We start from the raw sequence: 27,498 nt of genomic DNA, 5'->3' as shown, positions 1-27,498 counted from the left end.
TTTTTTTTTTTTTTTTTTTGATGAGGGAATTCTTATCTGATGCTTCTGTAAAACACAATGATATTGACCTTGTCTACAGGCTTTCTACAGAACAAGAGGTAATCATTTTTGTCAATAACGTGGCCAAAATATTCTAGAGATGTAGCTGAATATCTTAATGGAAATAACATGAGGTCAAATTATTCTCCTACTCTTGGAATGCCAGGTGCATTTTCTGAGATTTGGTAAGTCATGGGAACTCTTTGTATTCCTCTTCTACTGTGATAGCAGATAATTCTTTCCCTTTCTATTCTTTTATTGCTCAAAGACAATGATGTCACAATTTCCAACATGTTCATTAGAAAGTTATTGCTATAGAGAGATTCAGCTTTGAGATATTCATGGAAGCTTAAAAAGGTAAGTAATTTAGGGAATGTTGGAGAAGGAATCTCCTGTGGTGTTGAAAATGGGGAAGTGATAGAGAAACTTGACTTTGTGCTCTAGAGCTTTTTGACAATTTTTCAACAGCCAGTTGGCCTGAGGCCCTCTTTTCATTTCACACTGTCACTTCTAGACCACTGAGTCATTTCATCCCTTCTTTTTATTTAAAATTCATTCGATTGATCTACAGTTTCTGCTTGGTGATGTAGACAGCTAGAAAGAGTGTTGTTCCCAATCTTACAACAAAACCCAGAAAATCAGCGAATATATAACTGGCAAGTAAAAAAGTCATTTTCTTGAATGCACTGGAGTTCTTACTGTCACAAGGCAATCAACCAGCCCAAGACTTAGGCTCAAGATGAGACCCGCTCAAGCTCAGTCCCCTCCACCTTCCAGCTTCTGAGTGCAGCCACCAAGTTCTTCTACCCAAATCACATGGGGGCAGGTGAACAGTGTCTTTTTAAGGCAGGTAGTAGATTACTGCAGCCCTGTAATAAGTCTTGAAATCAGTCTTACTTCCCCAACTTTTTTCTTTTTTAGAGTTGTTTTGGGTATTCTAGGTTCTTTGCATGTCCATATGAATTTTAGAAATGGCTTGTCAATTTCTACCAAAAAAAAAAAAAGGCCTGCTGGGTTTTGAATGGAATTCCACTGAATCTATAGATCAATTTGGGGGGAACTGACATCTTAACAATATTGAGTCTCCTGACCCAAGGTTCTCTACCTTTACTTAGATCTTTAATTTCTCTCAGCAATACTCACAGTTTCCACTGTATAAAACTTCCACATATTTTGTCAGATTTATCTCTAAGTATTTCATCTTTTATGTTATCAAAAACAGTATTTTTAAAGTTTAGAAAGGTATTTCAATCTCCCATTGCTTGTTGCTGGTATATAGAAATACACAGATTTTTTAAAAAAATATTGATCTTTTGGGGTGCCTAGGTGGCTTAGTGTGTTAAGCGTCTGCCTTCAGCTCAGGTTATGATCCCAAGGTCGAGGGATAAAGCCCAGCATCAGGCTCCCAGGGAGTCTGCTTCTCCCTCTCCCTCTGCTCCTCCCCTGCTCGTGCTCACTCTCTCTCGCTCACTCTCTCTCTCTCAAATAAATAAATAATCTTAAATTTAAAAAATTTATTAAAAAATTGATCTTTCATCCTACTACCTTAATAAACTCACTTACTAGGTCTCAGCAAGGCAGCAGAAAACAGAGGTCAGCCATAGCCTAGTGTCCCTGCTCCTTGTAGCCAGCTTAGAGGACGTTTGTCATGTAGATGACCACGGGTTGACCTCTATTTCTCTGTGGGATCTTGAACAAGAAATTCAACTTTTCTGCACCTCAGGATAATGATGCTTAACTTGCCACACTACATTAGATTGATGGGATCACGAATGTTAAAGGCCCACCCAGGGCAAACACTCAGTATATGCCTGATATTTTAAGCCCTGTATGGAAATTTCTTTTTTTAAAAAAAAGATTGTTTTTATTTATTTATTTATTTATTTATTTATTTATTTATTTATCTAAGGGAGAGAGAGGCGGGGAAGGGAGAGCAAGTGGTGGGAGGGGCAGAGGGAGAGGGACTCTGGAGCAGACTACATGAAGCCCCACATGGGGCTTGATCTCATGACTGTGAGATCATGACCTGAGCATAAACCAAGAGTCGGCCGCTTAACCAACCGAGCCACCCATGCACCTAGCCCTGTATGGAAATTTCTTTTGCATCCCCAAGTGCTAAACACCCTTTAGGCACAGAGTAAGTGCTCAAAAAGTTCTTACTTGCTGCCCTACCATGAGGTACTGAAGAAGCCAAAGGCTAGGTTCTTAACTAATGTATATGCTGTTTCCAAACAGAGCAGATTCCCCCAGTGACCTTCACAGTTTCTGTACAGCCAAGGGCATCCTGCATCTTCTCTGCCTGAAGGTGTTCTTTGGTCCCGGGGCTGCCTCAGAGAGTGCATGGAAGATTGGAAATAACAGGAGCAACTTTCCATCAGTGAGTGATGGGAGTAGGTAGATAATAAAAACCCTACTTCCTCATCCTTCAATCAGGATGATTCTGTTCTCTTCTACACAGTCACTGAGGTGTCCCAGTTGAATGAGTCATAGCTGCTCATAGTGGTAACCTGCTCATTAAGGCACCTTATACCTGCTTCCTTCCCTTCCCTGTGTCACACCCCCTCTTTCTCAACTGCTTTCTGGAATCACCCCCCTAAACAAACAAATTGTGCCAAAGAAATCCTTGCCTTGAGATGTGCTTTTGGGACTCACACTAAGGTAGGTCATTTAACAAACGATCAAGCTATTTAGTAGCAGAGCTAGAGTTAGAACTCCAGTCTTCTGGCTCTAGATTATGTCCTTTCATCTTACTCAATATGGGAGTATACACTTGAAAGAGTGATGATACAACGTTGAGCAGCATGTACTTGGAAACTAACAATGCAGTGGTGACTCTGCTTCTCTCCTAAGGCTATTATTACAAAGTAATAGATCTGACTCTATGTAGTTTCAAGCAGCAACAGAAACAGCTAATGATTGAAGGTGGGGCTCAGGTGTAGGTCACTAAAGCCAAGAAGGGATAATTTCTCTAAGAAAATGGAGTAGAAATGGTGTGGGCTATTAAAAAAATCTAATAGAAATTGGGGAATAGGGCCTTAAAGTGGTAGAGCAGATCTGTAAGTATGACTTAATGTTGTAAGTTTTAAAAACCCCAGAGGTATCAATCGGCAGCACTTGTGGGATCAGGTTTCCATAAGCATGGCGCGTGTATACATCTGATGGATGACCTACTTATAGTGCCACAGTGGGGTGACACTGTGATGTACCAGAAAGATGCCTATCTCTATGACATTATAAAGCCAATTTTTAAAAAATAAATAGTTACTGCATTAAGTGCCACCAATGTCAGTATCATAGTATATAAAATAAAACAGGTCCATTGAGTGAGGACTGATTAAATTGATTCATGTAATATCGTTAAATGAAACATCGTATAGCTATTTAAAAAGAATAGGCTGGATCTATGCTCTCCATATACTAATATAGAAAGATCTCTAAGATATGTTAAGCAAAAATGCAAGATGCTGAAGTGTGTAAAGAATAATACCATTTATATTTTAAATGATATAATAGCTACATAGGTAAAACTATATAGATATACATATAGACATATGTGTTCAGAATAACTCCGGAAGTCTGGTTTAAAAAGTGGTAGCTGGTTGCCTCTGAGAAAAGAAACAGGAGGGTCTGGTGGCAGGGATATTTTCACTCTATATCTTTTCAGTTGAATTTTGCATGACATATTGCTTTAAAAATAATGAAATATAGGAGAGCTCTTTTGGAAGCCAGCCACTGCAGAATGAAGCTAAACCACTGAATGATGCAGGACCATGTGGAAAGAGAGGTTTAGCCAATAGCTATACCAAAACCTAGATATAAGAGTGAAGCCGTCTTGGACATTCCAGCCTCAGCTGAGCTCCTAGTTGAATGCAGCCTAACATGCAACCCAGATCACCCAGCTGAGCCCAGCCAAGTCACAGATTCATGGGGAAAATAAGTCATTTTTCTTTGAAAACACTAAATGCACACACAAACACAACAAGAAAAGAAAGTAAAGACATATGGGAGGGAAAAAAAGAAAACGTTGAGTACAAAAGAGTCACTTTTCCAAAGTAGAATTCTAAGGTAATTACGAGACACCTTTATCTCACTTTCATTGCTGCTAAGCAATAGCAAGCAGTTAACTGTGTACACAACACCAGTCCTGGGTGAAGGTATTCTACTGTAAGGGTCCAGTGATACAGTGGGAATCATATAGATTTAAGACCTCAGCAATCTCCTTGACCCCTGAGCCTCGATGAAACCATGACGATAACACACACTTTGCAAAGCTCTTGTGAGGCACAAAGAAGATTCCCAAAGATGATTCTGTGGCTGGAAGATAGTGAGTGTGCAATCATCATTAGCTTCTTAACCACTGCTATCCACCTCAACTTTGTCAGTTACCTGATGCCGCATAACAAATAATCCCAAAACGAAATGGTTTAAAATAACAAGGATCATTTATTATCTCATGGTTTCTGTGGACCAGAATTCAAGAGTGGCTTGGCTGGTCAGTTCTCTCTAGTCAGATGTTGGCCAGAGCTGCCATCATCAGGAGGTTAGACAGGGCTAGAGGATCCACTCCCACTCACTTACATGGCTGTTAAGTTGGTACTGGCTGTTAGCAGGAAGCTTCAGTTACTTGCCCAGTGGCCCCTTCCTAAGGACTACTCAGGTGTCCTCACAGTATGGTGGCTGGTTTACCTCGAGAAGAACCATACTTGGATGTCACCACCATCACACAAGTTAGCCTTGATTAAGTGTGGGAGGGTAGTATACAAGGGCATGAATATCTGGTAGAAAGGAACACTGAGGGGCTGCTATGGGTTGAGTTGTGTTCCTCCCCCCCAAATTCATATGTTGAAGCCCTACGGCCCAGTACCTCAGAATGTGACTTTATGTGGAGCTAGGCTCCTTAAAAAGGTAGTAAAATTAAAATGAAGTCACTAGGGTGGGACTAACCCAATACAGCTGGTGTTCTTATTAAAAGAGATTAGGACATAGGCAGGTACAGAGGGAAGACTGTGTGAAGACACAGGGAGCAGCCAAGGAGAGAGGCTTCAGAAGAAGCCAACCCTGCTGAAACCTTAATCTTGGACTTTCAGCCTCCAGACTGTGAGATAATAAATTTCTGTTGTTTAAGCCATCCATCTGTAGTACTTTATTATGGCAGCCCCAGAAATTAATGCAAGGGTCAATGTGGAAGCTAAGTGGCATACTTACCATCTTGTTGCACTTAAAAAATAATGGCTTCTTCAGACACAAGGCTACATATAGTATAATTCTATTTATATGAAATTTCCAGAATAAGCAAATCTGTAGAGACAGAAAGTAGATGGGCGGTTGTTAGGGACTAGATGTCCAGGGCAATGAAGAGTAACTGCTAATGGGTATAGGGTTTCCTTTGGGGGTGATAAAATGTTCTGGAGTTACAGAGTGGCGATGGTTGCACAACTTTGTGAATATACTGAAAACCACTGAATTGTACACTTTAAAAGGGCGAATTTTATAATATGTAAACTATACTGCAATTTTTTAAAAATGGCTTCTTGTTGCTACATCTGCCCATCAGTTGGCATTTTGGGGGTAATCTTTTGGGTTGGGTTCTTATCCTGGAGCTGGGCTGAAGAACACCAAAGAAACATCTACCAGTCTTCCTCCCTGCAGAAGTCTTACAATTGGGTTGTGGTAATGAAACACGGTTTTAAAATACTCTCAGTGCATTATTTAAATAGCTGCCAAGATTCCAGATTGAGTCCAGCCAGAGAAAGCAACACCTCTGTAATGCCTCCATGGGCCCACTCCAACTTCTGCTCAAGCTGCAGTGGCCCGCCCACCCTCGTCATGCATTACCTCTTATGCTTCGGTTTCCCTGATCCAACAAACACTTGCCAGTATGAGGAGCACTAGAACGTAGCAGTTGAGAGTTTGGGCTCTGTGCTCTATCATGTAGGTTATAATATTACTACTCCTCTTATGAGCTGTGTGGCCTCAGATGGATTGTGTACCCTTGATGTGCCTCAGATTGTTCATCTGGAAAAAGGGGGGGTGATGCTTATCAAGAGCTAGGAATGAAGTAAGGCTCCATTAATGTTAGCTATTTGATGATATTTATTGGTGCATGGGTGTGTGTGCACACACACCCACTAACAAAATGAAACAGTTGCCATCCTCTCTGGTTACATTTGAAAGTCCTAAGAAATTAGGAATGCTCCTTGTCCTCAGGGAGATGCTGGAACCATTTGCTTATTGCATGGTGTCTTTGGGCCAGGCCTGTGCTAAAAGCTTCTCAAATTATACCTTATTCACACCTCACAGTAATTTCATTAAAAAATATATCACTACCCTCATTTTTGAAATAGCCAAATGAAGCATTCAAGATGTTAAGAAATGTGTTCACACAGCTAGTACGAAGCAGGGTCCGGATTTGAACTCAGGTCTTCAAATGTTAACGTATGTGATCTTCTGAAAATGCGGTGCTACACTCCTCCTCCTGCGCCCTTGATTTCTACTCTTGACACGTGGTGGGCGAGGATCCCTCCAACTGCCAGGACTGAAACTGAATCATGGATTGAGGTTCCCAACTGAACACCACCTACTAAGTCCTTGGTAATAAGTTCAAGTGACTTGACCCCGCTGGTGGGCATGTGAGGATTGAAGAAGGAGGATGGAGAGAAAGCTTGGGAAATGCCTTTGAGAAACAGACAAATAGTAAGAAGCAAAATGTGGGCCCTTACCTCTGATGGCTCTCTCCATCTCCCAAAGGGATATTCTTCTTGCCTTCTGAAAAAGTGATGCTAACTTATGTTTATTGAGAGCTGATTCTACCAAACATGAGTGTAAGTGCATCACACAGGACACCGCATTTAATCCTCTCAACACGCCTGAAGAATTTGGGGCACAGCAAGTTTAAATAATCTGCCCAAGTTTGCATAGCTTGTAAAAGGAGGTGGTAGTATCCCACATAGAGGGGGACCCGAACCAAAATTCCCAACCTCTGTATTCTACCACTTCTCTAGGACACGATGGCAAGTGTTTGCTGGAGCGGGGAGGGTGCTCTGTGTGGCAGCCACAATCCAAGTGCCCCAGGAATGAATGAAGTCAACATTTCTACAAAGACACATGCTATAGATAATTGCAGACGAGAAGTGGAACATTTTTTCACCTGTCGCCCTGTCACCTTATGAACATAAACACAAAGCCATCAAATTAAATGGTATTTATTATGCAAAACCTCTTGGTTTCAATCTGTGTGTGAGTTGTAAGAGCAGGCCCGGAGTATCCTTTTGTTTCCAATCCTTCTAGTTAGGAGTACTTGTTGAACCCTGATGAGAAGTGCATCCAAGTGGCAAACAATTATGAAATCCACCAAATGATTTTTGAGGAGAATTGCAGCATTCAAAGATTGTTCACACATGACATCAACACCTACAGGGATGCAGGGCAGCTGCTCTTGCAGCCAGGGATTCACAGTGGCAGAGCAGTCCATGCCAGGCAGAACCAAGCCACCATCCAGTCCTACAGGGAGAAAAGAATACATACAAGGACTTGGCATTGCAGGTCTACTGCCTCTGAGGATTCCTCTTTGTCAACAAAGGGATAATCCTGAAGACCTCATGGAAGTAAATTCAAGGACTTCCATGGAAATCATAGGTATGAAAGAGCTGTGAGACAAAGTGAACCCATTTCATTTAAGAAGTCTCTAGCTAGAGGGGCACCTGGGTCGCTCAGTTGGTTAAGCATCCAACTCGATATCAGCTCAGGTCTTGATGTCAGGGTCCTGAGTTCAAGCCCAGTGTTGGGCTGCACACCCAGCATGAAGCTTACTTAAAAAGAAGAAGAAGAAGACGAAGACGAAGACGAAGACGAAGAAGAAGAAGAAGAAGAAGAGGAAAAAGGAGAAGGAGAAAGGGAAGAGGAGGAGGAGGAAGGAGAAGTCTCTATCTAGAACCATTTAAATGCTCTGTTATTCTATTTCTGTCTGTTATTAAGCTTTCACAGAACTTGTGTATTTTAGAAACCCACATATTAGCTTGGCTTACATGATATGAAGTAAAATGAGGAAATCTATGGTTTTACTTTGTATATTGGACTTTGCACTCAATTCTTATTGTTTCAAATTATCTGTTATAAATGCCTTTGATCAAAATGCTCTTAGTAACCTCATGCTCTCCTGTATTAGTCAAGGTTCTCCAGAGAAACAGAACCTGTAAGATAGATGATAGGTAGATAGATAGATAGATAGATAGATAGATAAATAGATAGATAGATAGATAATTTGGAGAGAGAGAGAGATTGATATATTTTAAGGAATTGGCATATACAATCATAGGGGCTAGCAAGTCCAAGGTCTATAGGCCTGCAGGCCTGCAGTCTGGACATTTCAGAAGAAATTGATGCTGCAGTCTTGAATCCAAAGGCAATCTGGAGGCAGGATTCTTTTTTCTGGGACCTCAGTCTTTTCTCTTAAGGCCTTCAACTGATTGAATGAGGTCTGTCCAATTATGGAGGGCAATTTGCTTTACTCAAAATCTGTTGATTTAAATACTAATCACATCTTAAAAATACTTTCATAGCAACACCTAGACTGGTATTTGATCAAACAACTGGACACCATGGCCTAGCAAACTTGACGCATAAAATTAATAATCACACCTCCCCTCTCGACCACCATCACCTCCCACCAAGGATGGCAACTCACATTCTAATTCCTACCTTTCTACCTCCCAGGAACTTATGATCTCCTCCTGTTCTTATCCATCTTATCACTTTTTCTCTAGATCTGCACTGTCCAATATAGTAGCTGTCCTATAATCCATGTAATCATATTACATGTTCTGCAAAAATTAAATTTTAATTAATTAAAATTAAATGAAATTAAAAATTCAATTCCTCATTTGCACTAGCTGCAGTCAATGGCTCAATAGTCACATGTAGCTAGTGGTTATCATATTGGACAGCACAGAATAGAACCTTTCTATTATTGCTGAAAGTCCCATTTAACAGAGCTATTCTAGATGCTTCTTCCTTGGACATTGACTCTTAACCTCAGAGGTCCAGGTTTGCAGTCTCCTTGACCATCTGGAGAGTCCTGTAAATCCTCTTTAAGAATGTTGTGGAGAGGCATTTTGATGCACTTGTGTAATTGTTCTGCAGAATGCTTGTGTATTAATCAGGCTAAGTAATGCCAGCTGCTGAAACAAACAACCCCAAATATCAATGGGTTAACACAATAAAGGCTTACTTCTTGCCCAAGTCACATCCTCTGCTCTTCACAGTCATTCTATCTTCTTCCAGAGCCATGGAGTTCTCTCCATTGGAATCCCTGCATGTGGTGGGCCAACAAATGGAAAATGGAGAAGAGAGTATAGGGTTTTTTTTTTTTTTTTAAAGATTTTATTTATTTATGTGACAGAGAGACAGCCAGTGAGAGAGGGAACACAGCAGGGGGAGTGGGAGAGGAAGAAGCAGGCTCCTAGCGGAGGAGCCTGATGTGGGACTCGATCCCGGTACGCCAGGATCACGCCCTGAGCCGAAGGCAGACGCTTTAACGACTGCGCTACCCAGGCGCCCCAAGAGAGTATAGGGTTTTTGAAGGCCATGCCTAGAAGTGGCTGCATCACTTCCATTCCCATTTCACTGGCAAGACTGGGCCATATGGACCCATCTAACTGCTAGAAAGGATGAGAAATAGTGCCAAAGAGAAAAATGAACAGAAAGGTGAACGCTTAGTGCTGTATCACAGCATGTAGAAAAATACATTCTGTCAGTGAATACTATTCTTCCAAACAGTGACACATGTATATGTAAAAACCTTCCTGCATATATTATATTTTACACATCTTATACAGGAAAATAAAAATATCAGTAGCTATCAATGAATAGAAAATGGTGAGTTTTAAGGCCATATAGAATGGCAGTTAAAAAAGGAAGGGCTTGGGAATTGGAAAAGGTCTGTGTCTGAATTCTAGCACTACTGCTAGCTGACCAAGATTATACTGGCAGCATAATCTTAGGCCAGACACTTAAACTCATGGTGCCCTCAAAGGACCGTCATGGGGTTTAAATGAGACGATAAATACTTACACCAGTGTAAATGCTCAGTGACAGGAGGAGTTGCACACATACATATGACAGCCTTTTCTCCTACCTTTTCTTTTCTTTCTTTTTTTTTTCATCCTACCTTCTACTTTTGGGTCCTTTCTTCTTACAAACTGAATTTTCTAATAACATAGGCTACGATATCTAATACTTCTGTATAGTGATTGTAAAATGAAATATTTTTACATGCTTGTGTTTGTTGTAGGTTTAGTTGTGCCCCCCACCTCACCCAAATTCATATACTGAAGTCCTAATTCCCAATACCTCAGAATGTGACCTCATTTGGAACTAGGGTCATTGCAGATATAATGATTAGTTAAGATGAGGTCATACTGGAGGAAGGTGGGCTCCTAATCCAATATGACTAGTGTCCTTATGAAAGGAGACATTTGGAGACACACATGCACACAGGGAGAACACCATAGGAAAATGAAGGGAGAAATCAGGATGATGTATCTATGAGCCAAGGAGGATTGCCAACAAACCACCAGAAGCTAGAAGAGAGGCGTGAAACAGATTCTTCCTCATGGCCCTCAGAAGGAGCCAATCCTGTCAACACCTTGATCTCAGACTTACAGCTTCCAGAACTGTGACACAATAAATTTTTGTTGTTTAGGCCACCGTATGTGGGGTACTTTATTACGGCAGCCCGAGCAAACAAACATAATATCCAAGCAGTTATTGACTCAAATATACAGGATCCATTTTTTAAATGGCATTTAAGGGGTGGCTGGGTGGCTCAGTCGTTAAGCATCTGCCCTTGGCTCAGGGCATGATCCCGGGGTCCTGGGATCGAGCCCCACATCGGACTCCATGCTCCGCTGGGAGCCTGCTTCTTCCTCTCCCACTCCCCCCGCTTGTGTTCCCTCCCTTGCTGGCTGTCTCTCTGTCAAATAAATAAATAAAATCTTTTTTAAAAAATAAAATGACATTTAAAAGTGTAAAATTTAAACTGCAAAATTCCAATTTCAACATATTTCCAAAATCAATTTTTCATTCATCAGTCTGTTCTTGAGCTTACAAAAGTAGCAGCTTCATATGGGTCACCCTAGGATCCATGACTATAGGGATAAAACACTGGCTTTCCTTGCTGTTTGTTTAGTGAGGCTCCTGGGGACCCATATTTAGAACTAAATTCACTGCTATCACACAGATTGCCAGCTGTGTGACCTTGGCCAAGTCCCTTACCTACCCTAAATCCTTTTCTTCTTCTAAAAAATAAAGGGGTGACTAGACTCTAACTTCCACCTAAGACATTCTGTAGCTCATAGGAAGCCTTGCTGATCCAGGCAGACTTGCTGGCCTGTAGTGCAGGTAAGTAAAAACAGAGCTGCCTATAGAAATCAGTTATGCTACTATAAAGCGATTTAAGAGCAGTATGAAAAAACAGTACTCAGGCAAATTAAATATTCAAAGTGAAGAACACTGCATTTATTAAAAGTGTCAACATTTAGAATGCATAATTTTAGCATAAATACTCTAGAAATATTCACTTAGTTTGCTATGTTTTATTGTTAATAAAGAAGGCCTTACATCTAGATTTGTCATATGTCATTAATAAATCAGCTATAAAATGCAAATTATAATTATTTTGAATTATCTATTTTCTGTTTATTTATATTTAAGCTTAGGCTCCCCTAAGATGGCCTAATAAAAATTTGAGATGCTAAGTGACTGCTTCATCTGCTTACTTTGTGTATTTGCTGAAAATAATTAGTTATATTAATCGAGGAATTTTTTTCCCTTAAAAAACTTATCTAGGTGAGGGTGAACCTAAATAAAATATGCTAAAAATATGCATTATTTTTGCCAGTATGGTGGGTAAAATGTAGTTTGCTCCAAAATCAGCAAAATAAACCTTTGTACATGACCGTGGAATAAATTTGGTGTAATGATTTGATATAACAACTAAAAAGTATAACATTAGTACTATCCTTAGGCCCAGGCAAGAGGACCACTTCTGTGGCTTCTGTATATTATAGAGCCTGTTCTGTCCCTTTTCTGGACATGCTACTCCATACAAGGCAAAGAGTGCCCCAGGGCCAGGGTACATATTTGCCTTGAGCTCACACATACACACACCCTTCTAGTACACATTCTGGGTACCTACAACGTTGACATTCTTTGCTCAAAGGGGCCCAAGCTCCTTTCCAAGGCTTATAGAGACCTCTTTCCTGGATCATTCCTGCAGGGGTGACTATCACTGGTTGCTCACCATTAGACTTGGTGTGTGGCCAAGAGGACGCTAAGGTGGGGATCAGGATGGAGTGGGCACTTGTGGACTGGGGTGGGGAATACACATATCCCTACCCGTGTAGGAAGCTCCTCACAGTGCAGGACTAAGCCGGATGTGACAAATAAGAGGGTAAGTAGGGGAAGGAATCGCAGAACTAAATTCCCCTGCGGCTTTCCTGGTTCTTATGAAGACACATTGGTCAAGGTGGGAGGAGAGAACATAGTTCATCTACAACTTGTCATCATGAGTTATAATTGTTTAATACTTCAACAGATAGCACTAAGGCCTCCAAGTACTCTTGCCCTGCGCCTGGCAAATATGAAAAGCAGGCTGAGTAACATCATAATTCTATATTGCCCACCTTTAAGTGGTCCATCTGTCTCGCTAATGATCAATTTACTACCTTAAGTCACACTTTGCCCAAGAGAATAAGTGAAATTAATGGCTGAGAAAAGAAACTAAGTGAAGAATAAGAGACTCAGGACACCTGGGTGGCTCAGTTGTTAAGTGTTTGCCTTCCGCTCAGGGCATTATCCCGGCGTTCTGGGCCGAGCTTGGATCGAGCCGGTGTCAGGCTCCTCCACTGGGAGCCTGCTTCTTCCTCTCCCACTCCCCCCGCTTGTGTTCCTTCTCTCTCGCTGGCTGTCTCTCTCTGTGTCAAATAAATAAATAAAATCTTAAAAAAAGAAAAAAGAATACGAGACTAAAGAAACTCTATACTGTAGTTCCTTTTCTTCTGCTCTTTGGGTTTTGGAATATGTTTTTCTTCAGGAAGCTTATTCTCCAAGGTGATGATGATGACGATGATGATGATGATGATAAAAACAGATGCTTACTATGTGCTGGGCCCTCTTATAAACATTACACACATTAATTAGTTATTATAACAATGGCATAGGTGGGTCCTGCACTAACAGCCTTCCCTTTTACAAGAGGAAGTCTGGGCATCAAGAGGGTGATCTGCCTGTAGTCACACAGCTGGGCAGGGGGCTTGAGCCCAGGCGGTCTGGCTCCAGAGTGCCTGCTGAAGAATTCTGCAGGGCGTTTGCCCACCGAGCCACGTCTGCACAAATGTCTGCTTCATAAGTAACTAGTTAGCAACTTTTCCCTCTTCACCAACCAGTAAAGTCACCTGCAGCCTTAACCGCATCCTTGGGTCAGCACAGACTTTAAAGCAAGGGGTTGTTCTAATGTCAGGGCTGAGCGCAGTTGCTTACTGTTTTGGGTTTTGTCTTTTTTGTGGTGTTTTGTTTTGCTTGTAAGTGTGGTAGGAAAACAAGTTTAGCACAGTGCCGGCACTCAGAAATCCTGGAAGAAGGGAGGGAGAAGTGGTAGGAGAAAGGACACAATGAACCTTGGAAAAATAATGTAGTTTGATGCTAAAGGCAAATATGATCAAGTGAATTGCTCCCGCCCAGCGCGCTCCCCCCACTCCCCCAGCCTCCACCGAGGTGGGGGGAGTAATCAGGACCGGCTTCCGACTTGGCTTTCGGTGGGGCTGCTTGCCTCGGGGAGGGCCAGGGTCTCTCCCGTGAAAATTCTGAAGGGTGAGGGGAAAGGGAGACGCCAGACTAGGGGCGGAGGCCGGGGAACCGTGTCCACAAGGCCTGCTGCACTGCCACCAGCGCGAAAAATCCGCCCGCCCTCTTGGAGTCGGTCTGCACCGCCTCACAATACACCCCGCCTACGTCCCGCCCCTCCGCGGCGTCTGTCCCGCCCCCCCACGGTGTTCCCGCCTCCACCCCGCCCCAGCAGGGCCTCGGCCCCGCCCCCTGCACGGCGGCTGGCGCACTGTTTACCCGCGGTGCATGGTGGGGCCGTCGCCTCGGACAACCCCCCCCCGCCTCCCGCGGTGGTCGCCCCTTGACGGTGCAGAACGATCGCGGCGGCGGCGGCATGCGTCCGGCCTCCACCTCGTCAGCGGCTCTGGCGAGTCCCGACTACTACGAGAGGCTGGGCCACCTCCAGCGCCGGCTGCGGGACAGGTATGGCCTACCCGGGGCGGGGGCGGGGAGTGAGCCCGGCCGAGGGTTAGCCGGTGCCCTAACTCCGGTTCCTTGCCACTCCCCCCGCCGTTTTCCCTTGGACCCGGGTCCGCTCGGGACGCCCCCTAAGCTCCCGGTGGGGCCTGGAGGACAAAGTTTACCAAATACCATGCCCCATCGCCCTTATTGGAGGTTTCCTGCCGGAAGATCCGGCCGCATCACTGAATTTGCCCAGAAGTGAGAGTGGGAGTTCTCCTGCCTGTCACTCTCAGTCACGCCTTGTGAATTTCTCTACTCCCTTCTACACGCCTCCTCCCCTGTCTCTCTTCAAATTGTCATTCCACCCTGACAGCTGCACTGCATCAATGATGACAGGTCCGAGAACGCAGGCGGGAGTGCGTGCGTGTGTGTGTGTGTGTGTGTGTGTGTGTGTGTGTATAACATATGCCCTATTTAAATGCAGGAGACATTTTTGCGGAGGGGAACGAGGGCTGACCAGATTTTCAGCAAAGAGATGAAATTTACAGAAGTCCAGCTTCCGGAGGGTTCATGATACTTTGATTAAGACATGAAAGATGAGAGCCACTGATAACAGCTAGATCTAAGAGCAAAGAGAGAAAATTATAAAGCAATTTGCTATAAATAACCACGTAAAAGATAAGTTTTTGGAACTAATATTTAGCTGCTAAATTAATTGCAGTTGGAAATCTCATTAGTTGACAAGAAAGGAAATAGATATTTGGATCTCTTGATAAACAAAGCGTTTAATGAATGTTAAAAGTTACAAAATCATTTCAGTGAAGAGGAGAGCTTTGTGTGTGACAATTCTAAACTGACAACAATAATTACATGTAAGGTAAAGGCAGAAGTGTTTATGAAGAGGAATTATGTTCATCTTATCCTAGATTTAATTCTTGTCAGTATTTATAGAGCATCCACAACAGGCCTCCTTAATTGTCCTCACCATATTTTACCCCTTAATCCTTTTCTGTATCCTATTTTCTTTCTGACATACTGCCACTCACCCACTCCACGGACCTCCTCACCTCCAGCTTTTAAAAAAATCACTTCCTGCAGTGCCCTCCCTATATCAAGTATTGATCAAACTATTCTCTAACTTAGGTGATCTCTATTTTTATAGCAGTATAGATAAATAGCTTAAGTGACTTACTTCCTGCTTAGAGGGAGAATTCGGGGAGGACAGGAACCATATTTAGCTAGATCTTCAGCTGGTACTAGAGTACCTTAGGGGAGGAGGGGCTTGACAAATGTTTGTTAAGTAAAAGGCAGAAATCCCAAAGCCAACCAGCCAGGGTCCAGGAGTTACAAATGTCTTGTATACAACACTGTTGCCACACGTTGTTGCTAAATCATGATGATTTTCCAGTCAACCAGGGAGAGTGAACAGTATGGTATTTCTAAGACAGTATTAAGTTTCTGCACATACCTTATAATTAAAAGACAAGACACTGCTCTGTACATCAGCATGCCTGAGGTGCTTTTGACTCTGTTCTGTTAGAAGAGTAGCTTAGTTACCCCCAGGCCTTTAGGTATTTATATCTCTTAGCCCATGTTCTGATTTTAAAATGTTACTGGTTCAAATGGCATTCTTTTTGAACTAAGTTCATCATGAGTTATCATTTTTGCTTCCTATGCTAGGAACACTTGGCTGTTTATAGTCCTTATGGTATAATAACTGTGTAATGATTAGTACTCACTTTATGTTTAACACTTAATGTTTTAACTGTTAAGCAAGATGAGGCTGTTGAAATTATATAAAGAATTCAGGTCAAACTTAATAGCCTATTCTTGGTTTTGTACTTGGAGTTTTTTTAAAAAAATCAAGTTGATACAAATCTGTTGCTGTGTGTGTTCATCTTTTTCATTTTATTAAATATTTTTTAGAGAGAAGGGGGGAAGGGCAGAGGGAGAGGGAGAGAGAGAATCCCAAGCAGGCTCCCCATTGAGTGAAGAGCCTGACATAGGGCTCCATCTCACTACCCTGAGATCATGACCTGAGCTGAGATCAAGAGTCGGATGCTTAACCGACTGAGCCACCCAGGCAATCCTTATTTTTCATTTTTAAATTCCATAACTAATGCATAGTAAGTACAGAGGCAAATAACTTTGGATGCTTGGGTTCTGCTCTACAAACAGTTGTGTGACTTTAAGCAGGTTGTTCCGCTTCTCTGAACCTTGGTTCTTCACCAGAAATGAGGAGCACTGAATTATATGTATGGTAAAGCCACAGATTTGTTTCTTCTCTAGTAGAGTAATGAGCTTCAAACGAAAGAAGTTGAAAGCTGTAGTTTTGCAAAGCAACAAGTAATGAATATCATTGTTTGTATCCTGTTTGAGTGTTTGAATGTACCTGCTTTATCGTTTTGTTTAGTGTTGTTTTTTAACCAATCTCAGTGACCACAAGGACTCCAAAACTTCAGAGTCATTTTAAAGGCTGCGTCTCTGGGTCATCACAGCTGTTTTATCAGTCCAGAGATTTCCTGGGGGTGGGAAATAAAAGCAATCTGCCCTTGCCTGGCCTTCTTAGAGCTGGCTTATTGCTGGTCTAATATAGCTGGTCTAATAACGGGGCCTTTCCCTTGTAAGTGGTGTATTTCTAGCCCAGATTGTTTCAGCTGTAGACACACATAGATGTACTTGTACATTCTTAATTTTTTCCTCTTTGCGTATGGTGTTTTCTCTGCACTCTGGTGAAATCAATCATAGAATCTTAAATAGCCTGCTGGAGTGACTCGTTATGGAGTGTGTAGTGCCACAAGCATGGTAGAAACATGTGAGTGGAATTGACTCTTACAATTATATAAAAACATCCCTTTAAAAGGCCCATTAACCAGCCCCAGTTTTTTCAATGCCAGTATTGATTCAGAGTGAGATATCATAATAGTCCAGAAATTGATTCTGAGATACTAGTTAAGTAAAACTGAAGTTGGTATTGAGACAAAAACAGAATAATAAGTGGCTTAAAAGGAGAAAAGCAAAGCATGTGGCTACACTCTTAAGGAACACCCATCTGTGTAAACCTTTGAATGGTCCAGGTGAGGGGTGCAGGTGATGGAAACCATGAACTATGGGTATATATCCCAGGGCTGGGTGTTTCAGAGATTCTGAAACAAAGATTTAGTATGTAGGGGTTGCAAGATAATCCTTCCCATAAGCCTTTCTCTGGCTTTTTATTGGGGGTAAATATCTTGTTTTAAGTCTTAAATTTAAAACAGAAAGGAAAGACAGCATTCAGAAGCTCTGCAGTGTGGATAAGGAGGTTGGGAAAAGGGCCTGTGTTGAAGAGTTAATGAGATTAGCATCATGTTGTCCACAGTGGAAGGCCAAGGGGGGTTTGTGGTTTTTCACCATATGAAGTGTCATAACAGATAAGTGTGACTGGCAGGTGTGTATCTACTGAAGACAGAGCAGGAATGAAGAAGTTCTATGTTCATGATTAAAAAGAACCTGCTACACAGGAGGTGATGGATTCCTAAAAAGACCTTTTTCACCAGAGATCATAGGTGAAATAAAAAATTATTTTGAATTAAATTCAAGCTTACAGAAAAGTTGCAAGTATAGGACAAAGACTTCTAGTATTCCCCTCACCCAGATTCCCCAACTCTTTTTTTTTAAGATTGATTGATTGATTGATTGATTTGAGAAAGAGAGAGAGAGCACACAGAGGGAGAGGGAGAAGCAGACTCCTCACTGAGCAGGGAGCTTGATGCGGGGCTCAATTCCAGGATCATGACCTGAACCGAAGGCAGATGCTTAACTCACTGAGCCACCCAGGTGCCCCCAGATTCTGCAACTCTTAACATTTCATTATATTTTTTGTGGGTTTTTTTGTCTGTCTTCCCATCTGTCTAAAATCATTAGTCTTTTCTGAACCATTTGAGAACTACAGATACGGTGCCCCATTATTCCTAAAAATTCAAGTGTCTGTTTCCAAAAACAAGGATGCTTCCTGACATGGATGCACCCTGGAATTCCCCCAGTGAGGAAATCAATACTGATTGATAAATTCCACAGACTCCAATCAAATTTCATCACCTACCCATTTTGCCAAGTGTCCTAAGACTGTCTTTTTTCTTTTCTGGTCCAGGATCCCATCTGTGTACCATTTGCCATGTCTTTTCAGTCTCCCCGAGTCTGGAGCTATTCCGTAGTCATTCTCTGTCCTGTGTTCCTGACAGTTTCATAGAGTACAACTTTCATTCTAGAGGGTGATACTCAAGCTGGGTCCATCTAATGGTTCCTCATGACCAGACTCTGATAGCACTTTCTTGGCAGGAATAGCACAAAAGTGAAGCATGATACTGGGGCAATAGGTCATAGATTCACCTAAGGGTCTTTCTGTCTTTGTAATTTATTATTTTTATTTTTTTAAGATTTTTATTTATTTATTTAACAGAGAGAGAGACAGCCAGCGAGAGAGGGAACACAAGCAGGGGGAGTGGGAGAGAAAGAAGCAGGCTCCCAGCGGAAGAGCCTGACGTGGGGCTCGATCCCAGAACTCCGGGATCATGCCCTGAGCCGAAGGCAGACACTTAATGACTGAGCCACTCAGGCGCCCCTGTCTTTGTAATTTAATGACAGCTCACTGTCCAGCCATTCATTCTTCATGAACTAAGTATCCTATTAATCATGAAATCTTAGAAGAGGCAAAAGTGACTAATAAAAATTTCTAACATGGAAGCAATTATGCCATATTTCCTTCACTTCTAAGTTCACTCTTATTTTTTTAAATTTTACTTTATTTAAATTCAAGTAATTAACATGCAGTGTATTATTAGTTTCAGAGGTAGAGTTCAGTGATTCATCAGTTGCTTATAACACCCAGTACTCATTACATCACATGCTCTCCTTAATGTCCATCACCCAGTTGCCCCATCCTCCCACCCACCACCCCTCCAGCAACCCTCAGCTTGTTCCTATAGTTAAGAGTCTCTTATGGTTTGCCTCCCTGTCCGTTTTAATATTATTTTATTTTTCATTCCCTTCTCCTATGTTCTTCTATTGTTTCTTAAATTTCACAGATGAGTGAAATCATACAGTATTTGTATTTCTCTGACTGACGTATTTCAGTTAGCATAAAAACCTCTAGTTCCATCTACAACATTGCAAATGGCAAGATTTCATTCTTCTTGATGGCTGAGTAATAGTCCAGTGTGTGTGTGTGTGTGTGTGTGTGTGTGTCCGTATGTGTGTACCATATCTTCTTTATCCATTCATCTGTTGATGGACATCTGGGCTCTTTCCATAGTTTAGCTATTGTGGACATTGCTGCTATAAATTTTGGGGTGCAGGTGCCCCTTTGAATCACTATGTTTGTATCCTTTGGATGAATACATAGTGGCACAGTTGTTAGGTATTAGGGTAGCTCTATTTTTAACTTTTTGAGCAACCTCCATACTGTTTTCCAGAGTGGCTGTAGCAGTCTGCATTCCCACCAGTAGTGTAAGAGGCTTTCTCCACATCCTCGGCAACATCTGTTGTTTCCTGAGTTGTTAATTTTAGCCATTCTGACCAGTGTGAGGTGGCATCTCACTGTGGTTTTGATTTGTATTTCCCTGATACCGAGTGATGTTGAGCTTTTTTCCATGTGTCTGTTGGCCATTTGTATGTCTTCTTTGGAGAGATATCTGGTCATGTCTTCTGCCCATTTCTTGACTGGACTTTTTGTTTTTTGGGTGTTGAGTTTGATATAAGTTCTTTATAGATCTTGGATACTAGCCCTTTATCTGACAAGATATTTGCAAATATCTTCTCCCATTCTGTAGGTTGTCTTTTGGTTTTGTTGACTATTTCCTTTGCTGTGCCAAAGCTTTTTATCTTGATGAAGTACCAGGAGTTCATTTTTGCTTTTGTTTTCCTTGCCTTTGGAGATGTGTCTAGCAAGAAGTTGCTGTGACCAAGGTCAAAGAGGTTTCTGGCTGTGTTCACCTCTAGGATTTTGATGGATTCCTGTCTCACATTTAGGTCTTTCATCCATTTTGAGTTTATTTTTGTGTGTGGGGTAAGAACCTCATACAGGAATTCAGCAAAGTGGCAGGATATAAAATCAATGCACTGAAACCAGTTGCATTTCTATACATTAACTATGAGACAGAAGAAAGCGAAATTAAGGAATCGATCCCATTTGCAATTGCACCAAGAACCGTAAGATATCTAGGAATAAACCTAACCAAAGAGTTAAAGGCCCTGTGCTCTGAAAACTATAGAACACTTATGAAAGAAGTTGAGGAAGACACAAAGGAATGGAAATACATTCCATGCACATGGATTGGAAGAACAAATATTGTTAAAATGTCTATGCTACCCAGAGCAATCTTCACGTCCAATGCAACCCCTATCAAAATACCATCAACTTTTTTCACAGAGCTGGAACAAATAATACTAAAATTTGTATGAAACCAGAAAAGACCCTAAATAGCCAGAGGAATGTTGAAAAAGAAAACCAAAGCTAGTGGCGTCATAACTCTAGGCTTAAAGCTATATTACAAAGCTGCAGTCACCAAGACAGCATGGTACTGGCACAAAAACAGACAAATAGATCAATGGAACAGAATAGAAAACCCAGAAATGGACGCTCAACTCTATGGCTAACTAATCATCGACAAAGCAGGAAAGAATATCCAATGGAAAAAAGACAGTCTCTTCAAAAAATGGTGTTGGGAAAATTGGACAGCCACATGCAGAAGAATGAAACTGGACCATTTTTTTACACCATACACAAACATAAGTTCACTCTCACTAATGACAAAGTAAAGATGTGTGTGATGCTACTACTTACAAAAAATGGCGTCTCTATGATTTTTTTTTTTCCGTTGGAATCTTTTTTCCTTTTTAAACATAGGCACACCCTAACTAAAGAATAGACCTTGTGTTCCCCAAGCTAAGATTTGGTGTTTGGATTTTGGACCCCATTTTCCCATTAAAAGAATTTGGTTAAAGGTAAACAGAAGGGGGGATGAACCATGAGAGACTGGGAAACAAACTGAGGGCTTCAGAGGGGCGGGGAGTGGTGGACTGGGATAGGCTGGTGATGGGTAGTAAGGAGGACACGTATTGCATGGTGCACTGGGTGTTATACGCAAGTAATGAATCATGGAACTTTACATCAAAAACTAGGGATGTACTGTATGGTGACTAACTTAATATAATAAAAAAAATAAATGGCAGTTTCCATTCTAGATTATGCTAAGCTAAGAAATTTACTTAACTTCTAATGTAGCTAACAGAATAACTTTTGGGATTTTTTTTTTTTAAGGAAAACATATCTGAAGAAAAACAAACTAATAATTAAGAGCTCCCAGATGGAACATGAGTTCAGCCCCTTTCCCTCAGCAGGCCACTGAAGGTTACCTTCTGCTGGACTCCTTGTCTTTGAATCACAGGTTTTTTTTTCTCCCCTGGCATTTTTCTTGCAGACATTATGTGATTTTTCTTTTGGCCTTTCGTTAATGTTAATTTAGATTAGCAATTTGGCTTCAGTTGAAGCTAGTACTTTGGTGGTGGAGTAGAACCCCCGTGGTTAATCCCCCTGTGGTCAAACCCCCCAAGGGCTCTTTCTGGGACTGGGATGGCTAGTCCCATTCAACAGTTTTACCCCCTAACACCTTGGTTTTGACTGTCATTACCTCCGCTGCTGCTCAGTTTCCCTTACCTCTTACCAGGCTTGGGTGTACAGATGTGCAGGGTAAGCTTTGTCCTCTAGCTTACTGCCAGCACTCACCAGCTAAGTCTTTACTGGGAGTAGCTCCAGAGAGTAGCAGTCAGTGACAAATCATGGTGATGTCACAAAGTTATAAAAAGAAACTCCTCCAAATTTGAAGTAATAGTGTTTGGGGACTTGGTGTTCATTAAAAGTGAATGGAGCTAGGTGTACTTTTCACAGACTTGGCTCTGCCCACACTTGTCTGGCTGGGAGCAGAGCAAGCCACCAGTCTTCAGTCCAAGGTGCATTTGTGGAAGTATGTTGTCTTGACCTGGTAGAACCCCCATCGCTCAAATGCCACTATCTCAGAAAAATCTGGCCATAGTATATTTTACGTATTTATCTTGTTTATTGTCTGTCCTTCCCTCTAGAGTGTCAGCTGCCTTGTTCACCATGATAGTATTCAGGCCTGGAACAGGACCTGGTTCATCATGGCACTCAAGAAGTACTTGTTGAATGAATGAATCTGCTTTCCAGTCTTTTTTTAGTGCCTTTCTCCCATTTACTTTGAAAATTTATTCTTTTTGCTTCATACTGGTATCATTTTGCTTTTTAGATTTCCATAGTAACTGCCAAATATTTTTGTGTCTTGAGTTTCAAACAACTGGCATTTTCTGCTTCTTAGAAAGACCAGAGACACATTCTCACAAAGGTGTAATTTCAAAGGAGATCATGTTCTAAATCCAACTGCCTATTACTTATCAGTGTAACTTATTCATAAAACATTTTCTTTCTATATTGTAGTGAAAAAAAGAGACTGGAGCTGGAAAAGAAACTTTATGAATATAATCAATCTGATGTATACAGGTAAGATGTGACAGTGGTAACACTTTTTAAACCAGGTGGTGTGTGTTAGTCAATAAAAATGTAACCCTAATGTATGTTACAGATACCGTAATTGCAGTACTTTTACTGTTCTCTTATATCTAATGTGTAATCATTTCCAGTAAACACTGAAATTTAATATAATCACTATAAAATGTAGGAATAAATTTCGTTAAAATTTGTGTAAGATAAAAATTGTTTTATTTTCACTATTTGATATTTGTGGTATTTCAGGAATCTCTGTGGCTTATATAGCTGAAGAATAAGATGCATTTAGTCTTATCTTTTTTATCACAGTTTAAACACACTGAGCCTGCGTAATGATTAAGGCATAATGACTGTAGCTGGCCTTTCAACCAACTGTTGAAGACAGGGTTACATGATGTCTCATTTGTTCACGGATATTTGACAATGCCTGTGAAAATTATTATGAGCAATGGATAAAATACATATTATCCTTTCTGGGTTATTCTAATATGAAGAGCCAACTTTTAATATTTTTAATTCTATTTTATGGAAACTGAACTTCATCCTTAAGCCAAATGTGTGGTATTACTGCCAAGGTTATTCATATGAAAGATTTCTGGCTATGATAGCATTAATTTTTTTATTTAGTTACCTCATACTACGAGTGAGAAATGAAAATATGTCATTCAGAAGTGAGAGAAAATTTTAAAACCAAACCACCCACCAGGTCCATTTGTTTCCTCATATGGTTTTAGGATTCAGGGTACCTCCAAGGATACCAGTCACGGTGGACAGCGATATGTCCCCAGTATTTCTAGAAGAGACAAAAAGCCAGTGAGATGGTGGAAGAAATAGCAGTGTTGTGGATGCCATGGCCTCAGAAGTGGGCCCAAGTCTGAGAGCATCGTTGCAGCTGCCATTTTTGTAGCACACAGCTAAGGGAGTGGCCGAAGGGGTGGAGACCTCTCTTGCAGCCTATTCCTGGCTTCCTGGGGACCTTTACCAAGCTATCAGTTTGCCGAGTTTATTCCCCTCTCTTACTTAGCCTCTCACTACCTGGAAGACAGAGGGAGTGATTTGCTAAAAATACACTTTCTTTGACTGCCTGACAGGATAAAAATCCAAACTGTCTAACATGGCTATTTCAATCTTGTCCCCACCACCCCAGAAGGCAGAGCCCAAGACAAGGGTTTGTGTGTAGATGATAGTTTATTTTAGGAAGTGGTCACATAAAACTGGCGAGCAGAGCTGGGAAGAATTAAGTAGGAGCCGGTCACTGCTTGGGCACCTGGGACTCCATCCTTCCAGACCTTCAGAGGAGCCATGTAGCCCGCCTCCCTGCTCCTCACAAGTGTCCACTCAAGGAAGGAAGGGGAGCCATTTACCTGCTGGTAACCTTGCATAGGGCAGGGCTGCCCCAGGAGGCATTAACTCTTTCTTGTATCCATGTTGCGAACTCAGAGGAGTAGCTCTGGGAAAGCAAGATACCAGATGCAGCTGAGACAGGTGCTACCAGGTGGCTGCAGCCATGGCTGGCAGAGGAAGCGCTGGTCCAGGAGGGTGTGAGGAGGGCCTGCAGAGTATCTGGCACAACAGCTTACCAGACCCTCTGTTACCTGCCCCTGGGTAATCTTCATCATCACCCTCTCTTACCAGCCTCCAATTACATGTTAGACAGAATCTTTCAGTGTCTGAAACACGACAGGAATTTTGTAGTATCGAGTAAGCAGGTGGGCTTTGTTGCCAGGTGCTTCCATTCAGTCTGAGTCCCACCAGCTCTTAGTCATGTGATGCTGGGACAAGTCCTTCAACACTCTGTACCTCCATTTCTTCATCTGTCACATGAGGATAATGGTGGTTATGAGAGCTTAACAGAGCCTTAAAGCAGTGTTTGACCCAGTGTAAGAGGCAATAATATATTATTTGTTACTGCTTTGACCAGTTTTACTGTTGTTCTTAACTATTGCCTTTGAGCTTTCCAACATGCTATTTCCCCTGCTTGAGTGTTTCCCCTCATCTTCTCACCCTGGCTTTCCCCAGTTTTGGGTTAACTCTTACCCATCCTTCATCATGTCTAAGCTAAAAATTCATTTCCACTGGGAAGGCGTTCCTGACCCCTTCAACTAGGTCAGGTTGCCCAGTCTGTAAGAGTCCCTGGCAGTTTCCCCCTTAGCATTTATCACACTGTATTGGACTTATCTAATTTTTTGTTTTCCCCGTTGACTAGCTGAGTGGCTTTCCTATTCACAGTGCTGAATCCATGAATGACTGCATGGCTGGGTGGGTGACTTCTGTGGTCAGCATTGAAGGGTAATGCGGGGGCAGGAATGAAACTAGACTTTGGGTGGAAAAGGCATGGTTACTGTTGTACCCACTCCACTTGGACACTGGCCACCACCAGCAGCTTCACCAAGTGCTGCCTGTGAAGGACAGTGCTTTATGTTCCACCTCTGTTACTGTCGCTTGCGTTGCAAGTGGCAGACGTGGGCAGCAGTAAAAGTCTTAAGTTTTTGTTCAGAAGAAAAAATGCGGACGGCCATCCAAAGTCAAAGCACAGAATTATTAGCACGATAAAGAATTTCTTGAAAACTTTTGACCTAGGCTTAGAAGTTTAAGGTCTATTACTGATTAATTTTTAACATCTCCAGCATCTTTGCAAATCTGTTTTTGAGGGTGAACATCTTTGTAATTTTCAACTTGGTTTTGCTCGATAGGAGAATGTTGAAAAATTGTGAGCACTGAGTAATATATAGAATTGTTGAGTCACTATATTATATACCTGAAACTAATACAACACTGTAAGTTAACTATACTGGGATTAAAATAAAAAACTTAATAAAAAAGAATGGTGAATTATCATATTGAACTAACAGTAGAAATGCTTCATACCAGGTATTCTTATCATGTAAAAGTTGTGAAGAAGAAAGAGCTAGAGTGAGCAGCGTTGGTTCTGTGGGAAGAGTAGTGTGCCTTTTATTTTACACTTTGGATGAGAGTCTCTAAAGGTTTTTTCACAATTCAAGTTGAATTACAGCCCATATATTATCATAAAATATTTTTAAAATATATTGTTACAGTTCCTAATTAAAATTTTAATATTAATTAAATGAGAGTGTTTGGGGTATTTTAAATTTTGGAATTTCTTAATATTTATGGATTATGGTTTATAGTTTGAGTCTGTTTCCATCTAAGCGGTAGTTTTGAAATGGTCTGTCATAAAAAGAATGCTAATGGGCTATTCATCCGATCATGCCACATAGACACCGCTCTTGAAATCACATTTAATTTTGAGAAAGAAATCCATATAAATCTTTATTGTATGAATGTTATAATGTAGTCTTGTATACATTTCTCAGGAGAGTTATGCCTGGGTGTGATACTCAGTGATGTTGCATTAATTTCTTCTCTCTAAAAATGCATGTACATTCTGCCCTTAGCTTTCAGTGTTTGGGTAAAATATCTCCGAATACATTGTCTCATTAACAATTTTGTTAAAGAAAATTCTCCTCCTTTGATTTGTCAGAGTCTAACTGTATTGTTTAAAAATCTGCTTTTATTTTTCTAGAGTTAAGCTGAAGTATGTTAAACTAAAGAAATACCTGAAGGAAATATCTGAATCAGAAAAGAAGGCTCATACTCGAAACCAAGAATTTTTAAAGCGGTTTGAGAATGTCCAAGCTCATGTTGGACATTTTACCACAAATACAGAGAAGCTTCAAGAACTGAAGGTAACATCTTGTTTTGTACTTATTTCTCTCTCTCTCTTTCTCCATCTCTTTTGCCAAAATTAGAAGGAAGTAATAGCAATACGTGTCAGATCAGTGGTGGTCACTAATGTTCAGTTGTTCATCCATAAGATTAACTGCCCATTTTTCTGTGGAGTACTATGTGTCCAAATTTTGATTGGGGAACTTGAAATTGCATTTTCTCAGATTTCTGTTTTAGTTGAGGAATTAATGGAATATCTGTATGTTGTTATACTACACAAATAATTAACTTGTAACAGGCACGGGCACTAGCCACCACCTGGCACAGACCTGGCACATGGTATTTGTTGGCCTCATGATTGAATTTGGGCAGCATTAGGGATTCTTCTAGAGACTACCTCCTTCTTTATTTTTTTTTATTGATGTTTTTTCATTAATCAAGTTAACTAATTTAACTAATTTAAAATTTTTATTTAAATTCTAGTTAGTGAACATACAGTGCAATATTGGTTTCAGGAGTAGAATTCAGTGATTCATCACTTATATACAACACCCAGTGCTCATCACAACAGGTGCCCTACTTAATGCCCATCACCCATCTAGCCCATCCCCCACCCACCTCCCTCTCTCAACCATCAGTTTCTTCTCTGTCATTAAGAGCCTCTTACGGTTTGTTGCCCTCTCTCTTCTCCCCCCACCCCCTATATGTTCATCTGTTTTGTTCGTTAAATTCTACATTTGAGTGAAATCATATAGTATTTGTCTTTCTTTATCTGACTTATTTCACTTAGCGTAATATACTCTAGCTCCATCCATGTCATTGCAGATGGCAAGATTTCATTCTTTTTGGGGACTACCTCCTTCTTTAAAGGGTTCTTTTTTCTGGCATCTAGGCTCCTCTGTTCTGGTCAGGCAGTATGTTGAGGAGAGACT

At 41.3% G+C, this 27,498-nt stretch overlaps 1 protein-coding gene across 1 annotated transcript in view; it reads left to right on the top strand.

Moving 5' to 3' along the window:
* The first annotated feature begins 14,119 nt into the window (after positions 1 to 14,119).
* Positions 14,120 to 27,498, top strand: part of KIZ (kizuna centrosomal protein) — a 126,341-nt gene continuing 112,962 nt past the window's right edge. Inside the window, exons 1-3 of the mRNA XM_040637899.1 lie at positions 14,120 to 14,343; positions 22,811 to 22,873; positions 26,424 to 26,586. Coding sequence (XP_040493833.1) covers positions 14,255 to 14,343; positions 22,811 to 22,873; positions 26,424 to 26,586 — 315 coding nt within the window. The 5' untranslated portion in view covers positions 14,120 to 14,254. The remainder of the gene's footprint in view (positions 14,344 to 22,810; positions 22,874 to 26,423; positions 26,587 to 27,498) is intronic.

The sequence above is a fragment of the Ursus maritimus genome, unplaced genomic scaffold (assembly GCF_017311325.1).
Source record: "Ursus maritimus isolate PB19 unplaced genomic scaffold, ASM1731132v1 scaffold_22, whole genome shotgun sequence".
In the NCBI taxonomy this organism is placed as follows: domain Eukaryota; kingdom Metazoa; phylum Chordata; class Mammalia; order Carnivora; family Ursidae; genus Ursus; species Ursus maritimus.
The sequence above is the reverse complement of the archived record's forward strand: the minus strand, read 5'-3'. Positions and strand labels throughout refer to the sequence as shown.